Raw genomic sequence first — 16,503 nt, forward strand, 5'->3', positions numbered from 1 at the left:
TGAAATATTGGCTAATTTTCCCTTTTGGGCACCGCCCTGGCCCCTAGGGTTGGGGTAGGAATCCCAATTTTACAATTTAAAACCATCTTCCTTCAAGGATAATTCTCACCAAGTAAGAATAATTTCCAACAGAAAATTGTCAAAATATACCCAAAAGTGTTATTTCCCTATATTAACTATAGTAAACTTTACCCCCTCCCCAAGGGAGAATGGATAGCTCGGGGGTCCTGAAATTTACAATTTAAGTAAAGCCTCTGATGATCTTTCTTTCCATGTAGAGAAAATGAATGTAGTACCTCTGAGTCTGAAGAAGAAGATTTGTGAAATATTGGTTAATTTTCCCTTTGGGGCCCCTCCCTGGACCCAGGGATTGGGGTAGGAATCCCAATTTTACAATTTTGTAGCCTCATCTACCAAGGATGATACTGACCAAGTTTGAAAAAAATCCATCCACTGGAAGAAGTTGAAAATGTAAAAAGTTTACGCACGACGGACGACGACGGACTGAAAGCGATTAGAATAGGTCACTTGAGCAAAGCTCAGGTGACCTAATAAAGAAATGTATATATTATATATGTGAAACCCTGCTGTATATCGATATGATACTGTAAAAAGATGAGTGAAACACTGCACATTAATCTGCTTTCCTTGATAAATACATTTTGTAAATTGCATGATGCCTTGCAATTGTTATATACAAGTATATTGTAACAGAAAAGAACATCTGTGACACACTCTAGTGTGTGATGGTCGGGTGGTATAGTGGATATAGTCCATCGCCTTTCACCAAGACAATACGGATTTCAATCCCCCCACTCGTGTGGGATGGTCAGATGGTGCAGTGGATATAGCCCATCGCCTTTCACCAAGACAATACAAATTTCAATCCCACTAGTGTGGGATGGTCGAGTGGTGCAGTGGATGGCCCACTTGCCTTTCACCAAGACCACCTGGATTTGGTTCCCTAAATAGTATTGGACATGGTCATCTGCCTGACCATGTGGGTTTTCTACTGGTACTCTGGTTCCCTCCCACATTAAGACCCCTGTACTCTAAGTTAACATACAAGCCAACAAGAGTGATAAATATAAGTATATATAACGTTAACTTGCTTTCTATTGTTGCAAATTAAAAATGTTTATATTTTATAACATAAACTTTACCTCTGGTTCAAATGCTTGGCTATTTGGGATTCCATAGAGTACTTGGTTTTTTCTAACATTGATCAAAGTTTAATTTTCCCACATTTGTTTCAATAATATCGTGTGGAGTTGAGTCAGGAACAATTTACAGAGTACAATGCTTTACACAGCAGATCATCATTTGTGGAGCAGAAAACAAAGAGCTGTCTAAGGATTGTCTAACAGATCTGGACGCCAGCCACCGAGGCGGGAGAGGTCCTGTGATACAGATCATCTCCCAGCATCCCTCGCTCCAGACACCCTGTCTTGATATGTCAGGTAGCCCAATATGTAGTCAGCGATACACTACAACAATGAGATATCTCACAGAGGCCTTCATTTCATCTTCCTCGTTATGTATCTTAACCTCAGCCAAACTTATAATAGGATATTTATACCACCCAGTCTGCGGCTACACATACATTGTATGTCATTGTGGGAGATTAGTAGATGTATACCTCTAAGTTATCTCCCTTCCTAGTGTTACCTCTGAGTTATTTCCCTTCTTATAAAAATCTTTCTAAAAGTGTAATAGAACAAAAGTGTAAAGTGACATTATTTTTGTGGTTTTTTTCGAATTTACACATGAATCACAATTAATGAAAGAAAACTGGATGATAAAAATCACAATGAAATGAATGTTAAAAGCAGATTATTTTTTTTTATTTGTGTTCAAACCACATAAAAAAAAATAATGGATGAAAATAAAGGTTTACATTTGTAGCAAAAATACAATGTGGAGGAACTTTCTGTATTTACACCGTGAAAATGTGAGAGGAAAAAACACTACTTCTCGGCAAAAGGAATAAAAATAGATGTTTGGAAACCATTTTACAGAAAATTGTGTTCTAAGATCTTTTTTCAATATCAATCCTAAATGTATTATCACAACACAGTGATAGAGAAGAAAAGCACATCTATTTTATCTAACAGGAGTGCTGTAGATTCATCACAGAGATTCTCCACAGCTGATAATTGATTTGTCTGTATGTATCAGCTACGGATGGGCTAACCAGCTTTTATAAACTAGATATGGTATGGTATATATGGTACCGCCAGCCTGCCAAACCATTCACACAATCAAATATCCAAGTAGAACAAACACACAATCTTGTGTTTTTTCTGATCAAAATATTTATATTTCCAGATATAAATCTGGTATTTCTATCATCTTGAATTCTTACCTGTTCTTTTCATTAAATCAGTCTGTATTAACATATAAACCCAGCTGATGTGAAATGCTACACTAGTTTTTTTCTGATGTATGCCAGCATAAATATCAAATCTTTTAAGGAATACATTCTTTCTGCTGATAAGGTATTCAGGTTTTCTCAAGAAAAGTGGCTACTGAATTTAATGTTTCTTAAGGTTTTTTAACACTACTAGTACCAGGTAAAAATTTCCTTTTTTATTTATCAACAATTACTTCCAAATTAAATATCACTATATAAAATATAATAATTTAAATCACAAACTTTATTTTTAGTGACAGTACAACTTCTGAATTCATATATGCATGTATAGCTATAGTCATGGTTATCAAAGTAATACATAGACAAACATTGCCTTATGGGCGCATGGCCATAGTCTTGTAAATAGGTTATTAAAGTGCCAAGTTGTACTGATGTTTTATTTTATAAATATATAACAGAGCCAAGTTGTACTGATATATCTTATAAATATGACGTTGTTATGGTATCTTTTTCTTTTGATTACTCTTCTATTTACGGCCGGACTCATGTTTTCCTTGTGGAATCCGTCCGCTGGGTAACACATAACATCGTTGAGATCTCCCACTCCCCGTATGATCTTATAAAAAGTTCTGTATTTCTCTGAGTGTGTAATTCAGTCATAATATGGATACCTATTTATTATACAAGATTACATTTAGACATTGTTTAGTAAAGACCATACAGATAATTGTCAGACACTTGACTACCCTTTAGAGGCGTCTTGCGTCCCGTATCCTAAGCACGTTTCCCCCTTAGCGTTGAAGACTGGCTTACATTTAACCACCACAGTGGTTAGGATTAAGCTTGACAATCTTCTCAACTTCTGGTGAAGACCTGCATTTAAAGAGTCAGACCGCTACAGATGGTTTCAAGGGAACAGTAGGACTTGCTCATCTGCTGTAATTGCTGACATGAGACTTTGCTGGTTTAGGTCAATTAAAAATGGCAAAGATGATTAAATAGTTCAAATATCTTTGACAAAGTTGTGTAATGGAATGAAATGCAAGAATGTCATAAATTTGGGTAAGCACATTATGTCTTCACACTTGTGAAGGTTTTTGATGACGGGTACCTTGCATCATGTTGAACAGCATAGACTGACGTTCTACCATCACAAGACATTCAAGAAATCAAATTTTCCCATCTTGGGGTGCTACTTTGGACTGTAGCACAAACTGGTTGACAAACTTCCTAGGCAAGGAAGCTAACTCTTTGAACTCTAGCATGTGAAACTGTACAACAACCACAGCAGAGGATTCAATAGTGCCTTCTGGCATGGTCCTGTTAATGCTGTTCTAAGGGGAGACCATCATGCTAATTTAAGCAACATCGCTAACTCTGGTACCTAGGCACTTGCTAGGCAGCCCTTTTCCTTGATAATCCTGCCAATGTCTTCACAAAATACACATATAGCAAACTTGAGAAGGGTAGCATCAGTCTGAACATCCATCCAGGACTGATCATCAGAGGACAAACATGAGAAGGGTAGCATCAGTCTGCACATCAATCCAGGACTCATTGTCAGAAGACAAACATGAGAAGGGTAGCATTAGTCTGCACATCCATCCAGGACTCATTGTCAAAAGACAAACATGAGAAGGGGAGCATCAGTCTGCACATCCATCCAGGAATCATTGTCAGAAGACAAACATGAGAAGGCATCCAGGACTCATTGTCAGAAGACAAATATAGGAGGATAGCATCAGTCTGCACATCCATCCAGGCCTCATTGTCAGAGGACAAACATGAGAAGGGTAGCATCAGTCTGCACCATTGTCAAAAGACAAACATGAGAAGGGGAGCATCAGTCTGCACATCCATCCAGGACTCAGTGTCAGAGGACAAACAAGAGAAGGGTAGCATCAGAATAGTGCCTTCTGGCATGGTCCTGTTAATGCTGTTCTAAGGGGAGACCATCATGCTAATTTAGGCAACTTCGCTAACTCTGGTCCTTAGGCACTTGCTAGGCAGCCCTTTTCCTTGATAATCCTGCCAATGTCTTCACAAAATACACATATCGCAAACTTGAGAAGGGTAGCGTCAGTCTGAACATCCATCCAGGACTGATCATCAGAGGACAAACATGAGAACGGTAGCATCAGTCCTCACATCCATCCAGGACTCATTGTCAGAAGGCAAACATGAGAAGGGTGGCATCAGTCTGCACATCCATCCAGGACACATCGTCAGAAGACAAACATGAGAAGGATAGCATCAGTCTCCACATCCATCCAGGACTCATTGTCAGAAGGCAAACATGAGAAGGGTGGCATCAGTCTGCACATCCATCCAGGACTCATTGTAAGAAGACAAACATGAGAAGGGTAGCATTAGTCTGCACATCCATCCAGGACTCATTGTCAGAGGACAAACATTAGAAGGGTAGCATCAGTCTGCACCTCCATCCTGTCAGAGGACAAACATGAGAAGGTTAGCATCAGTCTGCACATCCATCCAGGAATCATTGTCAGAAGACAAACATGAGAAGGGTAGCATTAGTCTGCACATCCATCCAGGACTCATTGTCAGAAGACAAACATAGGGGGATAGCATCAGTCTGCACATCCATCCAGGACTCATTGTCAAAAGACAAACATGAGAAGGGTAGCATCAGTCTGCACATCCGTCCAAGACTAATTGTCAGAGGACAAACATGAGAAGGGTAGCATCAGTCTGCACATCCATCCAGGACACATCGTCAGAAGACAAACATGAGAAGGGTAGCATCAGTCTGCACCTCGATCCAGGACTCATCATCAGAGGACAAACATGAGAAGGGTAGAATCAGTCTGCACATCCATCCAGGACTCATTGTCAGAAGACAAACAAGAGAAGGGGAGCATCAGTCTGCACATCCATCCAGGACTCATTGTCACAAGACAAACAAGAGAAGGGTAGCATCAGTCTGCACCTCCATCCAGGACTCATTCTCAGAGGACAAACAAGAGAAGGGTAGCATCAGTCTGCACCTCCATCCAGGACTCATCGTCAGAGGACAAACAAGAGAAGGGGAGCATCAGTCTGCACCTCCATCCAGGACTCATTGTCAGAGGACAAACAAGAGAAGGGGAGCATCAGTCTGCACCTCCATCCAGGACTCATCATCAGAGGACAAACATGAGAAGGGTAGCATCAGTCTGCACCTCCATCAAGGACTCATTGTCAGAAGAAAAACATGAGAAAGGTAGCATCAGTCTGAACCTCCATCCAGGTCTCCTAGTCAGAAGCCAAACAAGAGAAGGGTACCATCAGTCTGCACATCCTTCCAGGACTCATCATCGGAGGACAAACATGAGAAGGGCAGCATCAGTCTGCACCTCCATCCGGGACTCATCGTCGGAAGACAAACATGAGGAGGATAGCATCAGTCTGCAAATCCATCCAGGACTCATTCTCAGAGGACAAACAAGAGAAGGGGCGCATCAGTCTGCACCTCCATCCAGGACTCATTGTCAGAAGACAAACAAGAGAAGGGTAGCATCAGCCTGCACATCCATCCAGGACTCATCATCAGAGGACAAACATGAGAAGGGTAGCATCAGTCTGCCCCTCCATCCAGGACTCATCGTCAGAAGACAAACAAGAGAAGGGGAGCATCAGCCTGCACATCCATCCAAGACTCATCATCAGAGGACAAACGTGAGAAGGGTAGCATCAGTCTGCACCTCCATCCAGAACTCATTGTCAGAAGACAAACATGAGGAGGATAGCATCAGTCTGCACATCCATCCAGGACTCATTGTCAGAAAACAAACATGAGAAGGGTAGCATCAGTCTGCACATCCATCCAGGCCTGATCATCAGAGGACAAACGTGAGAAGGGTAGCATCAGTCTGCACATCCATTCAGGACTCATTGTCAGAAGACAAACATGAGAAGGGAAGCATCAGTCTGCACCTCCATCCAGGACTCATTGTCATAGGACAAACAAGAGAAGGGTAGCATCAGTCTGCACATCCATCCAGGCCTGATCATCAGAGGACAAACGTGAGAAGGGTAGCATCAGTCTGCACATCCATTCAGGACTCATTGTCAGAAGACAAACATGAGAAGGGTAGCGTCAGTCTGCACATCCATCCAGGACTCATTGTCAGAAGAAAAACATGAGAAGGGTAGCATCAGTCTGCACATCCATTCAGGACTCATTGTCAGAAGACAAACATGAGAAGGGAAGCATCAGTCTGCACATCCTTCCAGGACTCATCGTCGGAAGACAAACATGAGAAGGGAAGCATCAGTCTGCACCTCCATCCAGGACTCATTGTCATAGGACAAACAAGAGAAGGGTAGCATCAGTCTGCACATCCATCCAGGCCTGATCATCAGAGGACAAACGTGAGAAGGGTAGCATCAGTCTGCACATCCATCCAGGCCTGATCATCAGAGGACAAACGTGAGAAGGGTAGCATCAGTCTGCACATCCTTCCAGGACTCATCGTCGGAAGACAAACATGAGAAGGGAAGCATCAGTCTGCACATCCTTCCAGGACTCATCATCAGGGGACAAACGTGAGAAGGGTAGCATGAGTCTGCACCTCCATCCAGAACTCATTGTCAGAAGACAAACATGAGGAGGATAGCATCAGTCTGCACATCGATCCAGGACTCATTGTCAGAATACAAACTTGAGAAGGATAGCATTAGTCTGCACATCCATCCAGGACTCATCACCAGAGAACAAACTTGAGAAGGGTAGCATCAGTCTGCACATCCATCCAGGCCTGATCATCAGAGGACAAACGTGAGAAGGGTAGCATCAGTCTGCACATCCTTCCAGGCCTTATCATCAGAGGACAAACGTGAGAAGGGTAGCATCAGTCTGCACATCCTTCCAGGACTCATCATCAGAGGACAAACGAGAGAAGGGTAGCATCAGTCTGCACCTCCATCCAGGACTGATTGTGCATCAGTCTGCACATCCATCCAGGACTCATTGTCAGAAGAAAAACATGAGAAGGGTAGCATCAGTCTGCACATCCTTCCAGGACTCATCATCAGGGGACAAACGTGAGAAGGGTAGCATGAGTCTGCACCTCCATCCAGAACTCATTGTCAGAAGACAAACATGAGGAGGATAGCATCAGTCTGCACATCGATCCAGGACTCATTGTCAGAATACAAACTTGAGAAGGATAGCATTAGTCTGCACATCCATCCAGGACTCATCATCAGAGGACAAACATGAGAAGCTTCCAAATAGAAATTGAAGACTTCAGATAACTCAGGAGATAGATTGAGCATATGATGCTCTGCCATATCTGATATCCCTCATGATCACAGTTCATGGGATGTGATGCATCAAAACAATCTGTTTTGAACTGTCAGTGGACACAAAGGCAAGACCAAGGAAGCCAACATGACAGGCAAATTGTTTACCTGCTTTTGCCCTGGGAAATATGACATGACTGCAACCTCCCCCTGACTGCAGCCCCCTGGATTATTTCTGGTAATGGTAATGGCATGGTCTACATGAGATGCAGAAGAACAAGAGCCCCAGTGATACCTTCTAGAACTGGTCAATGAGACCTTCACACAACTAGAAGGCTTGTTTGTGTTTGGTTGAGGTGTGGGGGTTGGGATGGGCCAATAAAATATAGTATATTATAACTGCTGCAAGGGAGATATCAAGCTTGCAGATTCTACTGATGGGACATATAGGGGTCAAAACCAAACCCTGTATGACAGGCTGAAGGTCAAATGTATTGTGAATGACTCCAGGATTTACTAGGACTGGAAACCAAAAGAGCTAAGCTGACCCAACACTCCTTCTAGTTGTAAACACTGGTATGTACACTGTACGAATCCTGCCTGCAAATACCAGCATTTTGGGATGCCAAGCTCATAGGCTGATTTGGGTGGTTAGGATGTGCCCAATCAGACACAGGGTTTAACCAATAGCTTCATATACTTATGAATCCACTGATAAAACTATAAAAGTGAATTCACCCATAAAACTAACAAACTCACCAACATAAGCTATGCCTTTTGAAAAGTTTACTTCATAAACTGCTGAAAAACAAATGAGAGATCATCCAATGTATATCTACAAAAGAACACAGTAAAGAAATATGGATAACCTGAAGGCAAAACCAACCAGTGCTATCAAACTATCAAACAGAAAACTGGACAGAAAGGAGCAAAATAAAACACGAACTATCCCCCTGTAGCAGTGAATTCTCAGGCAGATCAGAAATCACATTCAGCAAAAAGGTGAGATCAAGTGAATTTAGAGGAAGTTATGCAGGTTAGGCAGGAAAGGACTCCATTTACATTGGGACATAAACAATGATATGCTTTCTATTTTTTAAGTCCACTGCCGTTCATTATAGACATGTTTTACTGTATTGTGAAATGAATTTCAGTATACATAAAATGACTTTTTATGTCGGATGACCAGATTATGATTTTGACCTAGAAATGAAAAAAGCTGAAGAAGATGAGCCAGACTTTATCAGATGTTTGGTTTTCAATTCTAGAGCTCGAAATATTTTACATTTCCAGTTCATCTGTTGATATATAATATATGCATGTAAACACAAGGCAGTCCATGTGTTTTTGACATTTCCAAAAGCGAAGAAAACTTGTGAGGTCAAAAAAAATGATGGTGATATGAATTTATGTGATACATGATACCTGAAAATTAATCTTTTTGCTGGTTTGTGAGAATGCCTGGTAAACATGATAATAAATTCATGTATACATATATCTGGCAATGTATCGTGTTTAACATAGTTTGATAAAGTGATAGGGAACCGTAGTCCTGATCCAATGCCCAGACATCACTCTCTATGTATATATAAAAGCTATGCAGTATTTAGGGGAGGTAGTACAAAACCTTTTTCATACAAAAAGGAGCACAATTCTGTAAAAATTCATCAAAACGAAAAATAAGTTAATAGTTTGTCAGCAAGTTCCTTGCATACTATACTGTGCGACGATATATCTCAATATTTTGAATACGGTACGATACACAATATTTTTGGGAGGTTATGATACACCTACAATATTTTCCAGGTTTTGTCGTTTCTGAATTAAGTCCACTCATATCCGTTGCAACATGGTAAGTGACAGCTCCAGCTCGGCATGCATGTAGAAAGACGTGAATTGTGTAAAACTTTAAAGTCATGTCCATTTTGGACCAAGTCTATTTCCAGTTGTAATATTACCATTAAAAATTTCTCTTTGCTCTTTACTGTTACTGTATGCATTGTGATATGTATCGTATTGTGACTACAGTATCGTGATATCTATATTGTATCGTAATATTCACGCATCATTGCAGTCCTATCGCATACTGATAAATTGTACAAGGTTTCATTCAAATCTATGCACTGTAAGGAACTAGTCGACAAACATAATTATATGATATGCAACTTGTTTTTTAAAAAAAAACACCTCAAAAACTCCTTTGTGGAGAGTTCAATTACATGCTGAAAACTTCAAACTATCTATTATGATGAGGCAAAACAACCTTTTGGAAATATAAATCATGCAATAGTTGTGCAATGAAAACTCATTTTATGTTATAATACATTGTATATGTAGTAAGGTACAACCACCAAGATTGGAAACTTTTGGTAATTTTTTTTTTAATTATCAGAGAACATTTTTTCGGCCATTCATACAATAATGACAAACCCATTTGTAATAAAAAAAAAAAAGAGTCAAATGCCCCTAGAATCCCCTCCTAGAATCATCCGTGCATAAAATGGGGGATGGAAATCCTGAAATGCATGTTAACGTGTTACTTACTCGGGTTGAATTGGTCACGGCAAAGCTGTGTGGTTCAGAAGGACTGAACTCTATGTGAGTAATGGCTCCATATTCCTTTTTGGTCACAGGTACCTGATAATAAACAATAACACTTGAATTATTTAATGACCAATCAATGTTGGCTATATTTATAAGAGCTCCACATTACAAGAATTGTCTCCCTTGAATACATTTCCTGATCTGTCTCAATGCTATTCCAGGCCTAGTCCCTCTTATTATGATTTTTGTGCGAGTCACTGTTTTTTTCTCTATATGATGTAGGAAAGGGGGTTATAGAAAGTTATACATTAAGAAGAATGGAGGATAATACAACAACTGCTGTTTATTCTATAAGCATTTGAATTGCTGGTACATGTACTAACATCACTGAAGAAGTATAGAATGGCATCTTTATATAAGCAACTGTGTACGTTGCATCAAGTGTCAATTTTGAGATATCCATTCATCATACTTCAAACGAAAACAAATTACTTGCCAATCTTTATCATTAATTAAGCAATATATACCTGGCAAGATCTAAAAACGTTTTTAAAAATACAAAAGTATAGCGTAAAATTTCATAGTTTATTATTTATAAGTGAAGTGCAGTCATTTGTATGCAATGAATCAATGATTGAAAATAAGCAGAAAATTTTACTTATTTCAAAAGAAATAAGACTTGAAATATTTTGAAATATAGAAGTCTAATGTGGGTTTTGGTCTGTTTCACTCTGTTTCAGTGATTTTTTGTTTTTCAATATTAGCATTAATCTATTACATGGGATTAAGTCATCTGTGGATTTTGAAAATTTTCAATAGTATTGAAATTGAATCTACTAGCCTCGGACATCAGTAAGTGGATACCCCTGATACATACATGCTGATGGTGCTGTCAAACTCAATTTCTAAAATAATGACAATGTTATATATATAAATATGATTGTTCAACTGCATTTTTTAAAGTAATGCAAGCACCTGTGTGAATAAATAGCTGTAACATTAAATACATTAATTGATGGCCACGTAATCCCTGTAACTGGTATCAATTCATCACATTGAAAGATGCAGGTCATTTCGTGTGGAGCTGTTAGATTGTTGCTGACAGTGTGAAATGAAGCTTGTTCTGTCCATTTAAAATTGGGGAGGTAATCACATAGACCCAATCATACAGGCTTGATCTTAATTATTCTCTACTGTTTGTATTTAATTAGTCCATTCCCCAAATTATCTTAAAAACCGACGAGCAGCCAAAAGACACTGCAGTTGACAACATGACACAACATCGGTTATCAACAAGTGTGGGTGCAGGCTCTCTATATGGCTTACATATCTGGACAATAACATGACTGATATCATGGAATAGGTATGTGGCTTCTGTGTTATACTCGTGCATCTATGCGTGTTGACAATATGGCACTGTGCGAGACAAACTATCCGAAATGGTGGACAAAATCAAGAGAGAAGTGCTCTTCAAAATCATAAGTGTAAAAGATACATGTGACCTCGAGACTAAATGAGAAATTCAGTTGTTACCAACACCAAAGGGTAGTGAAATGAACGAAACAATTCGTTTGTTTACATGTGTATTACGAATGTGAAGAAATAACACGTGTTTTCTTCGTATATATGGCCATATAAACAAACCGGTTTTTGGGAGTTGGGAGAGATATGATGTCAACGATGATATCGGACGGGTGAAAAATAAACATATCTATTTAACACACCTCCAAATTTTTCCAGTAATTCGTGTCAGAGGTGACATTTTCGCCGATACGTGGTGTAGATTTTATCACGGTTTTCTTGTAGGAAGTCGCCATTTTGTAAATAGTCTCTAAGCCACAAATTCATTCTTACAAGATTTATCGATCGCTTGTTGTCATAATTCTTCAAATTGGTAATATAAGAGATATATTTTACTGTTTTCATAACAAATTTCTGTCAAATGTTTGAATAATACTTATTTTGGATAATATAATGAATATTCATAAGGTTAGAGAGTATGTTTATTCATCTGTAACTAAAAGTTGAAAGGTCATAGGTTAAAAGGTTCTGTGTTTCTTTTTCCCCAATCACGTGCTACCGGCGCATAAATTAATTTGTTCGGATGACGGGGATAGGATTATATTCATTGATAAAGTGTACGAATCTTAAGTTGGTTAGATCAATTTTGGTGAATAAAGACTTGCCTACTCTCTGGTAATTTTGCACGGCTAAGAAATGTCGAACGGAGAAAACAGTGTGGATGGCAGTGTGGTGAGTACACTATATTATTACACTCTCTCTCTATATATATATACACTACACTGCTACTTTTATACAACTTTAGGGTACGTACATGCTGATCTGTGTAACACTATTGACACAGGCGGTGTGCGTTTAATTTAGAAAGTATACTATTTAGTATATTACATTTTTTTATTTCTTTATTTTATTATCACTATTTTTTCATATATTTATTTAATACTAAAAGATACTTCTGTTATTCCTATTTATCAATTTTATACGTTGGAATTTTTTTTCTTATTAAATATCTTATTGTTAAAGAAACGGTTGAAAATCCAATTGGTGTAATAGCAATTGGTAACACAAACAAATATAAGTACTTTTCACACTTAGGGATTTATTTTGTTTGCTTTACAATTTCTTCTTCCTTTTATTTTTATGTTCTAGCTATTTCATCTTTTGCTTTTTATATAAAAAATAGAACAATGCTATTTGTTACTGTAAGCTGATTTGAGGTTCTATTATCTATTTCTTTGTTTATCTACACTTATCGTGTAGCTCTGTGTTTATTCTATTGTGAAAATCAGAAAATTGTTGTCAAAATAATCTGGCAGTGTTCTTTCATGTGCCAACATTACCGGACTTTGTTTACCTCCCGACAAATAGGGGCAACGTGTTAGCATTAATTAACTACGTGTGTCTTTACTCAGCATACTTTATTACTTACAAAATACATGAAACCCGAGCTAAGAGGTGCACGCTTAACAATTCGATAATTATCATGTTGTTTCAGTCATCGCCGAACGAGGAATTAAATATTTCCGAGATGGAATCGGACAACCTCAGTGAAAACGGGGAGGGAGGAGGTCATTCCGAAAAAATGGACCCCGCCGATAGGGAACTTTACGAGAAGTTAAAAAGGCAAGAAAGGGAGGAAAGAGAAGAAATAGAAAGGGAATTAAAAAGAGCCCACGAGGAGGCTATTGTGAGGAGACACGAGGAATTAAGGGCCAAGGAACTAAGGATGCACGCGGAGAGGATTCAACAGTTGGAACAGGAAAGGGGCCAGGACCTTAGATTGAACAAACATCTCCCTCACTCCGAGGAATTCCGTGCCCATAGGGAGGGGCTGTCTCTGTCCGAGTCCCCCCGTCTGGACATTCTTTCCCACAGTGCTTTCCTGGCGGAACGTTACCATAGGAACTCCCACTCCCCCCAGAGTCCGACCTCCATCAGCCCCACGGGGGACGGGCCAACTCATCACTGGACTTTCGAGGAGCAGTTCAAACAGGTAAATCATTAAATAAAATTAAGATTCTTAATTTCGAAATCGAGAATTTATTAATTTTGAATATTATAGATTGGACTTTTAATGTTTTATCAAACTGCATAAAAATGCGTATCTTGTTAAAATCGGCAAATACAGATTATTTAGTATCTTATGATGTGTAACTACAATTATAACATTAAAATATTATCTTAATGAAATATTTTGATAATAGGCTTTAAGTTAAAATACCTAAATAATTTTCTTCAACGCCATTACAATGCCTTAACAATTCTCTTCAACGCCATTACAATGCAGCACATTTTAATATTTTATACAGATTTATATTTCTTATAAAAATAAGTAAATATTACACTGTACATTAAAGAAAAGAAATGATAGCAGCTACATATATCTAATTCATATATAGTAAAACCTCAAAATATGTTTCATTCCTTTTGGCAAATATTATCATTTGATAAATTTTGTTTTGCTGTTCAATTTAATTTTTCAATGATAATAATTAGAAACGTCGATTATATAACGAACATTAGTTTATTTCAAAATAAATCGTTTGAATTGTACTATTGTACTATCTGAGAGATACCTGACCGTATTTTAAATTAATAACTCTACCATCGGCATCTTCATCAATCTATGACATGTATGAATCAATGGAAAAACAGTTTATTGTTTATTAATCAAAACAACCGATTATTATGAATTCATTTCATACGTCGTTGTACAAAACAAATTCCCATTAATTTAAATGATTAAGAAACAATGTATTCGAACGTGTTTGATATAATTAAACTATGAACTTGATTGAGAAACATTATTCTTTTTATTTCAAATCCAGTTGCAAATTTTCTTTAGATCTTTGAAAATGTTTTGTCCTCTTGAAAAAACAAACTTAAAGTATTTATTTTGCTGCCTCGACTGGCACGTTTTAATTTTATGACGTTATCGACAACGCTGTAAAAACCATAATTTTAAATCCTTAATGGCTACAGAATAAAAACTACGTAGGTATACACTGTTCAGACTCTAGCCTGTATTATACTTACACCGCTGACACATATATCACCAAATACAATAGAATCGGAAATTGAGTTTTTCCTCGGGGAATTCAAACATGTTTTTTTGTAAATACTTTTTCTCGGAGAAGACAATTTCACATATAAGATAAATATTGCTATGTCATTTCGACATTAGATAATTTTATATTCGATACAGGATATATTGACATGTCTGTAGGATCTAGAAATGGATATTATATCCGGCGGCCTAGTAGATAGGGCCAGCACTGGAATCATGATGCATTTAATTGTTTTGGGTTTTACCCGCCCTGTGGCCGGCGTTGGCATGCAATCCCCTCTGTTTATATGCCCATATTAATTAATATTTCACGATATAAAGAGACTTCCTTTCCCTGTATTAACCTTGCTCAATTTGGATTCCGTGATAACTAATTGTAAACAAAATCGTAGAACCATATAAATGATTAAAAGCCATAACTACACTTTATATTGGTCACTACGGATTCAGGCATTTTATGGTATTTTTGTAATAGAAATATATATAATACAATTTTCATGAGATTGGTTGGACTATAAACGTTGGATCCTGTTTGTATGGGACTATATAGCGTCCAAGCCAGTGTACAATCCCCTATCAAAATATCGAAATAACAGATCAATATACCCTGACTTGATCTATAGTCTAATTCGATCTATTAATTATGCATTAAATAATATTTTGTTCCGTGTAATAGTTATAAATGAAAGGACAATAGTGATTTGCCGGTGGGACCGAGGATCTTACCATATGGCCCATTTCCCACTTTAACGGGAAGGTGGCCAAATTAAAGCCCCATAGTGCCATACCAGACCTGTCGTCGGGTACAGTGGCTGGGGGCGGCGAATTAAACATCCGTATTACAGGAAATTTGCCCCAATAATTTATTCCTTTGTGTTTCTATTGACTCTAATACAAGTAACAATTTTAAATTATAGATTTGTCAAACATAACTATACTTGAACACAATTATTTCTTTTCAACGATCACTTTAGTTCGTTATTAATTACCCGGTAAGAACTATGGAAATGTATAAATACATTACGTTTTTAATTCAAAATTGAATGTATTTATTAGTTTGCATGCAGGGAAATTTCTATAAATATATGATAACACAAAGACTGAAACATATAAACACCAATAATTATTATACAAAATCATATTCATACTCGCCTAGTTTTGAAAATGACAGATTTTTTTTTTTAGTTTTAGGATATTTCTTCATCAATAAATCATTATTTGATTATAATAATATCAACATAGAAAACGTATGTATTAACATTACTTTAACGACGTCAATTTAAGCTACTTCTATTTTCAAATTATTGCTGAAAAAGGGGATGTGAGCCTTGAGAGGGAAATGTGTCGGGGTGTTGTACCGGCAGACGTACGCGCGTGCCCGCGGTGTATATTTGCCCTGGGGGACACAAGACCCCACCGCCATTAGAGGAGGCATGAAATTGTCTAATTAAACCGCTTCTGATTTATCAAGTCGAGAGCGTCCGACTACTTGGCTACCGTAATCCCACTTATGTTTTTCTTCACGAATTTATGACGATACTATTATCAAAAGAAATAGACCCAAATTAACGATACTTATTTATAAATAAGGCTGAGGTTTGATATAAAATGTACAACGTTTAACTAGCTATTTCCACCCCATCGATTCCAAAGTCTGCGTCGTTCACAACTTCACGCATGGCTGTTCTGGCGTCTCTCATCTTTGGCCAATTTGGTTGCATTTTAATTCAAAGCTCTCGAACTAATGAAA

At 38.0% G+C, this 16,503-nt stretch overlaps 2 protein-coding genes across 3 annotated transcripts in view; one reads left to right on the forward strand and one right to left on the reverse strand.

Annotated features, from left to right (window-relative positions):
* LOC110445596 (U3 small nucleolar RNA-associated protein 15 homolog) overlaps positions 1 to 11,982 on the reverse strand; it is a 98,572-nt gene extending 86,590 nt beyond the window's left edge. The window contains exons 1-2 of the mRNA XM_021490276.1: positions 11,890 to 11,982; positions 10,166 to 10,258 (exon numbers count right to left, since the gene is read on the reverse strand). Of these exons, the coding sequence (XP_021345951.1) occupies positions 10,166 to 10,258; positions 11,890 to 11,982 (186 nt within the window). The remainder of the gene's footprint in view (positions 1 to 10,165; positions 10,259 to 11,889) is intronic.
* A 243-nt stretch (positions 11,983 to 12,225) lies between these two features.
* Positions 12,226 to 16,503, forward strand: part of LOC110445597 (AT-rich interactive domain-containing protein 3A-like) — a 62,571-nt gene continuing 58,293 nt past the window's right edge. For both annotated transcript variants that reach the window (XM_021490277.1, XM_021490278.1), the window contains exons 1-2: positions 12,226 to 12,418; positions 13,182 to 13,679. In XM_021490277.1, coding sequence (XP_021345952.1) covers positions 12,383 to 12,418; positions 13,182 to 13,679 — 534 coding nt within the window. In that variant the 5' untranslated portion in view covers positions 12,226 to 12,382. The remainder of the gene's footprint in view (positions 12,419 to 13,181; positions 13,680 to 16,503) is intronic.

Source organism: Mizuhopecten yessoensis, unplaced genomic scaffold (genome assembly GCF_002113885.1).
Source record: "Mizuhopecten yessoensis strain PY_sf001 unplaced genomic scaffold, ASM211388v2 scaffold2329, whole genome shotgun sequence".
NCBI classification, from domain to species: Eukaryota; Metazoa; Mollusca; class Bivalvia; order Pectinida; family Pectinidae; genus Mizuhopecten; species Mizuhopecten yessoensis.